Raw genomic sequence first — 12,016 nt, 5'->3', positions numbered from 1 at the left:
AATCACATTGATTGGGAATGGAAAGGTTCATGGATGACAAGTGGACTGTGTCTGAATAGGCTACTTAATTTTAATGTAAGCACTGGTTGCTTGGTGTGAATTTGCTGCCTTTCTTGAAGATGAGAACAATCTTCTCGGTCAACGATTCGGCAGAAACCGAGCTTGTATAAATGAAGCTACTTGTATGTTTGGTGTCTCTTTATGGTACCAGTACCAACAGAGCGTGTGTGTTATTGAGCTTGTCCATCACATTAACAATACCAATTAACAATCTGGCTCATATGGAGTTGTGCACATAAGTTAGAAGTGGAGAAAGGTTGACAAGACTACGTTGTGTACAAAGCAAAAAGCATTACTTATAGTCGGGGACTGAGTGCCCACTTCTATTATGCAAGAAAATAATTGGTAAGCAGCTTAACGGTTCGGGGGGGGGGGGGGGGGGGGCAGATTTTTTGGGGTTGTATTGAAGTGTGGCTTTAAGTATTTTACTGTAGAAGTTGCATTTCGCTTGCAATAGAGAAATGCTGTACTTGTTTTCAGCCGTGATGTACTTGCACAATGAAACCATCCTTTTTTTTTCTCGGTATCTATATGCTATAGGTACACATAAACCAATGGGAATGAGCACTGTGTGATGCTTATTGTTCGATTATATTTATCAACAGAAGCAGCACTCTATTTCTTTTTTTAATAAAAGCCGGCTAAATTCCACAGTCATAACTTATAGCCCATAGCTGCTAATGAAATTGTCAAAACGAATTGTTCATTGGCTTAATGTGTTTGCACAGGTGCTATTGTCATGAAGTGTTCTCTCAGTGAACACGCATTCTTGTGCATCTCTGAAGCCATGCTGTGGTCATCATTGTGGGCCCCTGCAGCTCGTTCTTGACCTTGACCCGATTGTGTGTTCAGACATATTCTTGCATGACGACCTGACTGTGAAGATTGGCGATTTTGGCCTAGCCACGGTAAAAGCGCGGTGGAGCGGCTCCCAGCCATTCAGCCAGCCAACTGGGTCCATCCTGTGGATGGTGAGTGTGACCCACAGCATACCTTGAAAGTGCCAAGCCATGATGTTAACTGCATGTAGCTTGTAATCTTGCTCCAAAGGTGCTGATTTCCACGAAATGATTGCCCACAAGAATGCTGCTGTCACTGTGCCTGTGCTAAGATGTCAGCCATCATGAAAACGGAACAGCAGTATAGTGGAAGCTATGCTGAGCTGGTGCCTAGATTTCTTACGACTGGTTGTCAAAGCAAGTGTATTGCTGGTAATTGCAAGCTTTCTAAAAAATTAACAGCATTTAAATAGTCCTTTAGCTGCAAGCATTTGACAGTATGAGGAGAACAGTAACAGGAGAACAGTCGACCATCGTTTGCCCTCGTGCATGTTTTATGCTGTGCGACTTTCTGGGTATATAAAATGACAGGACTAAGTGGAGGCTTTTAACTGACATATCTGATGCAACAGAGTATCATGCTAATGGCTGAATACATGAGAAAGATGGAAAGGATGCTCATTGGAATAAAAACTGTGTGTGCCTGTGCAGGATAGTTCCTCTCCTGGAGCTATCGCACATCCAAAAGCGCCTGTCAAAAGGCAACCACTGGCTGACGTGCACAGTCAGGCTGATTCTATCTTACGAAAAAAGCCTCCACAATTTCTCTTGCTCTCTCATCACGGTGGGAATACTACAATATGCCTACTGTCATACACGTACAGTGAATCAGAAGAAAGGAACTAGGCATGCCTTCTACTACCCTTGAGGAGCACAGCTCAGCGCCTTCTGTCATGTTGTGGATGACACATGCAGTTCTAACAGTGCACTGCTAACTGCAAGTGGGTGGCTCTCTTAAAGTATGTGGCACAAAGTATGTGGCACAAAGAGAGCAGGGAAGTGCAAGCACAGGTGCTTGCACTTCCCTGCTAGGCAAAAGTCAGTGATGGAAAGCACCGAGCAGGGATTGTGTCACTGGCTTTCGTGATGTGTGTGTGTATATGCAGATTCATGGTTGTGTGACGCAGATTAATGGTTGATTCACACAACAAAGAAGAGTGGGGCACTATGAGCGCGGACTGTTGTGCCCGTTCTTCGTTGTGTTCATTGGCACTTCCAAACAACCCTGAATCTATACCAACAGGCCTGGTTATCCACTCGTCTGTATCTGCAGAGCCTGTGGTGTTGGTGCTTTGTAGTTGTCGTGGCAGTTAAGGGAGTACTGATATGAAACTTCAAAGCGCAGCAATCTTCTCCGAGTCGTGTTAGTTTTTTTTTCTTTTCATGTTTGGGAGCCAACGAGCAGGCTCATTCTTTTGACATCTTAAAACAATAGGAAAAGGGCAAAGCGTGTTTCGGGTCACTAGGGCCCTGCCAGTTTCACGTACATCAGTATCTTGTGCTGCGATTGGTGCAATGCTTCACATGACATAGATGTCAATGACAACACAGTCTGCCAATTTTTTTTTTTTAATGAATAAATTAATAGCTGTCGATCGAGTAATTGTGCAGGGTTCTTATGCCTCCTTGAACTCCTTAAAGGTCCGTGAATTTGAAAGAACAGAATTAAGGGCCCTTAAAACTCCTTTCCATTAAGTACGCTCCTTGATTTCCTTGGAAAATGGGTTTAGGGACAACTGAACATTCAAAGTAACAAACTCGGCATCAGCGTTATGCCATGTCTATTGGGAATCGATCCTATATATTCTCTTTTGAGAGTTTTGTTAAGAAATTGCAGTATACACTCCATGCGGGACCTGTAGGGGGTGCCTTGAAAGCTGCACGCGCAGTGCCACTTGCGGTGCGACTCGTGTGCAATATTGAGAATCGTAGCAGACGGTAGTGGCTTCTTGCATAGAAAGCTATGGCGGTGCAAGTGCCCATGGCTGGCGCGTTAGTCCTTCGAGCTGGCTTTAATGATATTGTAGTGGGACCGTTCTTCTGCGATGGCACTACGAAGAAAAGCGAAAAACTGCATCAAAGCGGGCAGGTGTTTGACGTGCACGAATGGTTTGCTACGGCGACGTCGGTCTTGAAGGCCAAATGCTTGCGTCAGGCGCGCATCTCGCAAGAGGCTTACTCCATAACAATCGAGGTAAGTTATCATTCTTTCATGCTTCAGATATGTTTGATGCGTACCCACTACCCGTGTACTTGCAAAATATTGAGAATATTTAGAATTATCGATAGCTTAGATGAAATCGTGGCCACTGGCTAGGCGGCGTTCCTTTGTTGTGACCGCGGCTTTGGGTCATGACTATTCGTAGCCATCTATGACTGAGCAATGTTTTGCTTAAATTTGTCGCTCGGTGTAATGACCCGTTTTTTTATGTTGTTTTCCAAAAAAAGAAAAAAGTTTTGTAAAGCACAGACAAGGGACACGGCACAAAAGGAAGGTCAAACACAGGACAGGTACTATTTTCAACTGTTTATTCCACAATGTCGTCGAAGAAATGCGCAGAAGCGTGTATGTTTAAGCACTTCTGTCATTACATGGTCCGCACAGTTAATGCGGGCCGGAAAGCCGCACTTTGTTTTTTCCTGCAGACCCTACAGTTTTGGTAGCCTAGCAACTCTTCGGCCTAGCTTGATTCTACATAGTAGTCGTAGCGGTGCCGTGCCGTTAGGTGTGTTTACGTTAATATGCTAGGCAACTCAGTTCACTGCTTTATGTTCTTAACAAATAAATAAATCGTGCACAGCTCTAGCTGACCCGGCATTGCATTCCCAAATTTTGTGAAAGGTAGATGGTGAGCTAATAATGTTTATTAAATTGTTCCCTCAATCTTGTGCAGTATTAAAATGCCTTGCATACATTTCTTTTATTATCAGCTGGATGCCAGCAGGAACATCGCACAAGCTCACTGCACCTGTAGAGGTGGTGTCTCAGGGCAGTGCAAGCATTCAGCAGCAGTGATTACATATGTCTGTCAAGAGGACACATCAACGAAGACGTCCGTAGCAAATGTGTGGAAACGGCCATCGGCGAAGCAGCTTGGGATGTATAACAAGGGAATATTGTTTTCGGAAATGCACCCACCTAAACGTCCAGATGACATGCTGGTGAAGCAACCTGTGCCCAGAGCCATTATCAACTCAAACTGCCCCTTGGGCATAATGCTCCGCCAAGAGGAGCAAGTAAAGGAAAATCTAGCAAGCTTGGACAGACTGCTCGGGCGCCTGAGTCAGCCCAACGAAATATTTGGAGCAGAGAGCACTCCAATTGAAGAAGTGAGTGACGACTTACTTCTTGAGGTAGTGGTAACAGAGGATGAACGCAACAACATTGCAAGACAAACGATTCTACAGAGTGGATGCCCACAGGGGCATTGTGAGAGGGCACTGAGAATTTTAGTGAGTTCCAAGGCTCACAGGATAAAGACGCATCAAGCAGACTTTGAAAGCTTGGGAAAACAAATGGCAACGCCATGCTCCTTTAAAAGCGCTGTATGTGCATAGGGTGTGGCAAAAGAGCCTGTTGCATGGCAAGAGTACATATCTAAAGAGGGGAGCAAGGCAATTCAAGTGGGACTTGTCATCAGCACTGCACAGCCTTGGTTGTGCTGTAGCCCGGATGGTTTGGTGGACGAAAAGCAAGAAATCCACTTGCTGGAGATCAAGGCCTCTTCCAGGTGCGAGACGCAGCTCATTGTTAATGAGAACATAAATGTGGACTATCTCCACTATGAAGAACAAAATCTGCAACTACAGGAAAGTCACGTCTACTACACACAAGTTCAAATAAGCATGTATGTTGTAGGTGCGAGCATATGTGACTTTTACGTGTTCTCGCCAAAGGGGTCGAAATGTGTAGAAGTAAGAAGAAACGACTCCTTTCTGAAAAAAGTTGTGCCGAAATTGGAGTGGTTTTTTTTAGGCACTACTTCCCAGCTGTGCTGAGGCGCCGAAGTCTGTATTAAACTTTAGCAGCGTTTACCTGTGAAGCATGTTCTTTTTTTATTGAAAGAAATGCGGGCTAGCTTGCACAATACAGCAAAAATAAAAAAGAGCTGTCCAAACATTTGCTTCTGTTCAAAGCACTCACGCAGTCTTGATGACAGGGCCTCGTAGGTTAGCCAGCACGCTGCACACATGCACCATCTTGTCGATGTGATACTTGAGTTCTGGGGTTAGCCTTTCATTCAAGATCGCAAAAATCTTGATGCGTTGAATGCACCTCTCCACATGAATGTGGTGAGGGGCAACCCTATAAGTTTCTTCCATCTCCGCCTTGGTAAACTGCTCGTTGGCCTTTGCAAGTGGTGGCATAACAAGTGTGATGTTCTTACTTTCCAAGTCGCACTTTACATGGGGAAAGCCTTTGTCCACCATCACCATATCCCCCAGTTCCAGCAGGTTAATCAATCCAGAGTCGGCGATGATGTAGGTGTCGCTCGACCTGCCACCTAACACATCCGAAATGAATGTTATGTAACCGGATGGTGTGATCCCAACTAGAAATTTCAGTGTAAAGTCGCTCTTGTAGTTGCTCCAGCAGTTTACCCTATCTGCAGCTTTACCTGGCTTCTCAATTCTGACTTCCGAACAGTTTACAATAACCCTACAATTGGGATATGTAGTTCAGGCGGAAAGAGGACGGCATCGATGCTTGTACCACATCCCTCGAAAACCACTTGATCCACCCTCCGGTGCTGACGGACAGGACAGTGGCATAGAAAATGCGCGACGCACTAGTTTGATGTACGCTGAACAAAACACCTTATGCAAAGAATGTGAGGCCATGCTTCATCTTCGTGAGAAACAGCAGAAGCTTGCTGTCCACCGCCAGGTCCAAGTATCTCTCGCCACACACCTGTAAAATGAGAGGTATTTTGTGAGAACAACATTTACAGTAGTAATGAAACCAACCTTCAAAGCTTTTTTGTTCTTACTAATTCAGAACCTTCCACAATTTCGCAACGAATGTTCAGCTGATTTAGTGCTTTAGGTGTATCAATGGTTTCTTCGAACCGTCCAATGTCTGAACACAAGCAGGCAGTATTTTGGTGCAGGTAGACATCTCTCCCAAGTTTGTTCAAGCTCCTCTGGCCTGTGCATCTGGCACATTGATGCAAACACTCCTGTGTAGTGCTGTTTTGTGTCTCACGCCAACACTCTTATCTGAATGTCGCAGTTGACGATGTTTAGGTTCGTCCCCCTGGCACCTAGTGCGACCGCATTGTCAAATGCAAGCTTGAAATCGCCAGAGTATCATTTTAGACATATGTTTCTTGTTCATTCTCAAACCACAGAGTCCAACATTGGCAATCCGGATGCAGTTGATGGTCTTGTCCTCTGTCAAAATGTTGTTAGGCTTGAGAATACCAGAGGAACTTGCACTCCTGGCTTATGGGATCCCAACCCATCTGACATGCCTGAGGTTCAGTTGCATTGCAAAACTTTTCCGAGATCTGTATTTGGAACTCAGAATTTGTATTCATACATAAAGTGGCACACTGATGCTTGAGGGCCATGCTACGAGTAAAAACAAGCTAGTTGCCCATTGAAGTGCGTTGTGAAAGGATTAAAAGATGCACCTGATCTCACTGCACCACCATCTCCTTCATGAAAAGTTAAACGGATGTACGTACAAAGCCAGCATTTGAACCCAGCAAGAACAGACACCATTTCGCGGCTGTCATCTGGTGAAATAAACGCTTTCCAAAGGCTGACTTTCTCCAGCGCCTATGTTTATGCACCTCGTACGAACAGCTTGTTTTAAGATTTGAGTTTGAGCATGTGGTTTCCTATTGAGAGCATGGTCCTAAACTGTCAGTGTGCTAAAAAAAATTCTCCATAACTAACCTTAAATAAATATTGTCAGATCAGGAAGTCAGTTTTTTGTTTTAGTTGTGCTCGATATCTTACTCAACTTGCACTGAGGTAGCTGAGATCTCGTTAACAGATACACTGTCTGCTAGTGCATGTGAAAAGGATAAATACCACCATGCTGCAGTACCATATGCTATGACAAATTCCACGGCACATTAAAATGGAAAAAAAGCCCTAGTACATTAGACATCTTGTACACATCTGTGCGGTTCATTATCCATAACCAGAAAGAACTGTGTGTGAGGTGGTTGTCAAATTCCCAAGAAACAGCATCAAATATAAAAAAAAGGCTGCACCTTTAGATGAACGTGCATGACATCAGCACATATACAGTGGAACCCTGTTCATACGTTTTTCACCGGACCAAGGAAAAAAAACGTAACAGCCGGGAAAATGCAACAGTGAGGAAAGCTCCGAAAATGAATGAAAAAAGTGCATCTTCAAGGCGAGTATGGTACCGCGATTCAAAGACGGGACAAGAGAAGACACAAAGGGACACACACAGTGCTAACTTCCAACACTGTTTATTGTCGAAAATCAGGTCGTACTTATACACTCAGACAACATGAGTCACAGCCAGGTGAACAGATTAACAATCAGAGCGATACATTTTGTGATGTGTTAAGATGAAAACAACGTAGCAGCCGGAAAAACGCAGCAGTGAGGAACGTAACAGCGGGGTTCTACTGTATTTTTAGTTCAATTTAAATTGAGCAGCTTGGGAATATACTCTCATTAGTGTCATTTGGAAGCTGATCTAACATTTACCTGTGGCAAGAGGCCCAACAGGGCCAGAAACACCGAAACTGTCACCCCAGTCAGGTCTCTGAGGGCATCGTCGTTTTCTTTGTCCACCAAGGACTTGTAGCCATAGAAACACTTTGGTTGGTAGTCTTATAAACGCAATGCAGTGACACTTGCGTCAGCTGTTGCAGGCTTTCAGGTGCAAAGAATTCAACCTGGGTGGATGCCTCACATGCACCGGTGAACAGGGTGCAGGCAATCATTAGGACTCCTTTGCTGTGGGCTTACGGTGTCTCTAGCATCTGAGTTGAGACCTGCATAACATTTATGGCATGTTATAATTTTCAGACAAGAGAAGAAGGTGGTTTCTAGCTTTATCTTACTCTAGAATACCAATTGTATGCCCTGTCGAGAAGCCCTAACCAGGCGCACCAAGACACAAAAGCCCATGCAAGGCTCACCACAGTATCCCTGGGAAACTAGGTGAAACTGAATGAACATTCATTGTGATGAACGAGAAGGGAACTACCATCACAGGTTTTTAATAGGGATAACAACAGTAATTATTGGACCCTACAGGATTGTTCGTTGCCTGGGGGACTCAAACTATGAAGTGGCGGCTGACGAAACCCAGCTTTTTTCACGCAGCCATTTGCGACCCGAGGTGGTTCACATTATTCTTCTCAAGCCGTTCTACAATCGATAGGACTGCACGTTTCGTGTTCCAGATTGCTCTTCAGTGTACCATTTTGTTTTGTGTTGCATCGGGGTGATGTGCTTTTAACGGAGGCAGTAAAGGCTGTTTTTCGTTTGTTTTTGGCACAAGTTTGCCACAATAAATGTTCGGTTGTGTTTTATTCACTGCTGCATCGTTTGTCATTCATGACAATATGTCTGTTCTGCTTTTTAGCTGTCAAACATGAGAAGCACCCACCCTGCATTCCTTTTTTTTATAATCTGCAAATTCTGAGTGGGCACTTACTCGGTACCTTATGGTCGTACAGCAGAATGTACTTCAACTCCTTGCAGTTGTTTGGGTTCGTTATTCTCATCGGTGCCTTCAGGTTCCTGCAGCGGTAGTGTGACTACGGGTGCTGGAGAAGCTGGCAAGTCCATAGTGGCTGTAGGTGGTCCAGCTTGCTCCACGTTTGACAAAGACGTTGAGGAGCAGGCGAGATCTGCAGCAGTTGTTGCGGCTGTTCTCCGCTTCTTAATTCTAAGAAGAATGCACACCATAACTTCTCTAGATAATCACAATGCAGGCTGGCATTGAACGAGAAAATGTCTGTCTAATTAGGGGGGGGCACTGCTACTGCAAGTTTTGAACAGTTGCAGTCAGCAATCAGCAATGTTTGGCTCACACTGACTTAGCATGCATGGACTGGGGTGCTGCAGTAGAACTGCTTTAGATTGGAGCAATCTCATTTACAGCCAAAAGGTCAATATCATGAATCTGCTCCCCCTTCTGTCCCTGTCAGGCTCTGGTGAAAGACCAAAACAAAAACGAAAACTAACGACTGCCAGATCTCTTAAGACGAGAACAAACAGACTCGATTTTTGTTCCGCATGCAAATTTGTCCCCATGCTGCACACTTCGGGCGTTTAATCACCCCCGTAATGACTACGTGCACTGTTCTTTACTCCCAAGTATGCACCACTCAAAGTGTGTGCGCACTTGGCCAGCTCGTCTGTGTGAAATCGCTGCGCTTTTATTTTTTTCGGGAATTATGGTGTAAGCCAAGCTATGCTCTAGCGGTCTCTCAAAGCTTCCCAGTGCCATATGGCTACCCCGCCGTACTATTTCTGCGTTAATTATGGGAGCTCTTCGAGGAGCTGCGACCACATCGTCCCGCGACCTCTCGGAGAGGGTAGTTTTGATGCCCAGTTTGCGCACCTCTGCTCTAGTGGCTGCACCCTTGCCAGCACTAGAGTGAAATCGGTCACAGGAACCATTGAGCACACCGACCGACGAAATCTTGGCTCGGGTGTCGCCAAGAAATTATTACTTCTAAAAATGTCAACACCTGACGCCTAGGTTAAAAAGAAAGTGCCTGTTTTGCGGAGTTCTCACCTTTCATAGCGTCCAGCCTTATCTTCCGGAAGCACGGACCGCTTACGGTATTCGTCGGGAAATATCGTTGGCATGTACCGTAAAAACCGGAATATAGGTCGAACTTTTCTTTTCAAAAAACCATTGCGAAAAGTCGACCCTCATCTTATATACCGGACATTGGCGGAAAAACTACGGAAGTCTTGCAACAATGGGCGGATGAAGTAAACAGCCGCCATCAGCAGCAGCCTGGCGTGGCGACAAGTTATATTGGTAAAAGGCTGCTTTTTCACCTTTTGGTTCAATATGAGCGGAAACCGACTGCAATTAACCATCGCCTTCAAGAAAAAGGCGATTGAGTACGCGGAAGCCCACGGCAACGTGGTGGCACAGCGCGAACTTGGAGTATCCGAAAAGAGCATTCGGTAGTGGCAGAGGCAGAAGCAACGTATTACAACTTGCAGTAACCAAAAGAAAACGTCATTTCGTGGGCGGACCGCAGCGTACCGCAGAACTGGAAGACAAGGTTGCGGAGTTTGTCCGGGAGCTGTTTCTGAGATCGCTGCCTGTGACTGCTGAATGATCTGTTTGAAAGCGGTAGAGATTGCGCGCACCTATGGACTGGGCAGCGAGAAGCACTCGTCATCTGACTCTAGTTCGGACAACTCTGATCAAAGGCGTTGCTCTGATTCGGGGTAGCGCTTGAGCAATTCGTGTCCTTCTGTGTACTGTATACCCGGCCAATTTTTAACAGTATCGCGTGACCATCGAGCCGCGTGTTTGACAGCACCTTATCATCACGGCGCGGAGTGGCGAAATAGCGAAAGTAAGTGCATGTGTACACATGCGCGTATCTCATTTGTTTCGCTGCTCAGCGCCGTTAATAAGGTGCTGACAAGCACGCGGGTCGGTGGTCGCGCGTTACTGTTAAAAACTTGGCCAGGTCCACATGCGAGCAGCGTTTAAATAAATACTGTCACCATTGTGCAATCGGCTGGGTCGCATTTGTTTCAAGGTAAGGGTGTCTTTCGGTACTTTTGCCCTTGAAAAAGATTTTTTTCATTATTAGAATTTGTTAGTTGGGAGATCGACCTATATTGCGGTCCGACTTATAGTCCGGTTTTTACGGTACGACGGGGACGACACATCCTTGGACGGCGCACCCCCAACGAAATGGACACTGCATATCTTCGTGTGCCAAGAGGGCTACCAGTTTGCTCCATCGGCACCGAAATGTGCCGATGTTAGTGCCACAAGAAAAACAAAAATGCAAAACGCGAGAAAGCCGAGAGAGAATACACGGGCACGATAACCAAACTTGCTTTTTTTCATTGCACAGCCTTGATCCACTGTTGCCGCTGCCCAACAAAGCACGGACAAGTTGAGGAACCGTGAAACGTTGTCCCCGCTGGGCACAACGTGTACCTGTTGGTACGGCCTACTATGCAGCAATTCATTATTCCAATTAACTACTCGTTAACAACGCGGTCACAGCGTACGCGTCTCCACGGCAGCATGGAGACGTTTCCTTCTGCTCGGGTTCTTAACGAGTCTCTTCTCTGACAGCCACACGGCAGTGCGCCAGTCGCACGGGCTGTATAGCATGTCCACAGCCCGTGGCGACAGACTCATTTCGATCGCCATTGCCTTTGTGGTGGTAAACGAAGCCAGATCAAGTGACCAAGCTGTACCACCATTTTTGTTGTTTTGCTGATTGGTTTGCTTTGTAGCCATCATGGCTAGGCCTGGGCTCTATAAATGCCTAGATGAAAGCAAATTTCAGCCATTTCGCTTTAGTGTGACAAGTTTCAAGCCAGGCACTACTAAACTCGTTGAGCAAAGTGTGATATGCCGCAACATTGTTACAATGGGAAATTCGACATTGAAAAGCCACTTGGATAAGTTTGAGGTGTGTATGCAATTCAGTGACTGCTTAGCTATAAAGAATTGAAGGTAAGAAGGAGGTTTAGCTATTTCTTAGCTTAGTGTATGATTGAAGTTTGTTTCAACTTTCTTGAAATTTGCATCGGACTTTCTGTACGAACCCTGATTGTGGTTTAGGTTAGGTTAGGATATAATTTGTAAAATTTTATCCTTCTGACGTTCTCCCTTTTTTTGAGCGGCAATCTCTGTTTTGTTGTTTGATTTCTTGATAGTGCAACAAATAAGTAATTGCACCACCTTTTAACTAGCAGCAATGCTGCAATGCTGGAAATGCGACAAATGCCGCACACCACTGACACATACAAACACTGCCATGCAGCCACTGAAAAGCTCAGTGCAGTGACTACTCGACAGGATAATATGAGAGATGACGTGTTAGGAAGTGTACTGAACTCTAGGGTCTGTATCTGAGCTAGTTGGTACGACGACATTTTACGGCAGGTAAAGC

The 12,016-nt window shown here is 45.3% G+C and overlaps 1 protein-coding gene and 2 pseudogenes across 2 annotated transcripts in view; 2 read left to right on the top strand and 1 right to left on the bottom strand.

Moving 5' to 3' along the window:
- Positions 1 to 12,016, top strand: part of Raf (Raf oncogene) — a 167,697-nt gene that overhangs the window by 121,406 nt on the left and 34,275 nt on the right. For both annotated transcript variants that reach the window (XM_050172267.3, XM_050172266.3), the window contains one exon: positions 913 to 1,031. In XM_050172267.3, the coding sequence (XP_050028224.1) occupies positions 913 to 1,031 (119 nt within the window). The remainder of the gene's footprint in view (positions 1 to 912; positions 1,032 to 12,016) is intronic.
- LOC126523683 (uncharacterized) lies at positions 3,801 to 4,918 on the top strand (annotated as a pseudogene).
- LOC126523691 (uncharacterized) lies at positions 5,040 to 11,081 on the bottom strand (annotated as a pseudogene).

Source organism: Dermacentor andersoni, chromosome 6 (assembly GCF_023375885.2).
Source record: "Dermacentor andersoni chromosome 6, qqDerAnde1_hic_scaffold, whole genome shotgun sequence".
NCBI lineage: Eukaryota > Metazoa > Arthropoda > Arachnida > Ixodida > Ixodidae > Dermacentor > Dermacentor andersoni.
Note: the sequence above shows the minus strand (reverse complement) of the source record. Positions and strands in the feature narration are given on the sequence as shown.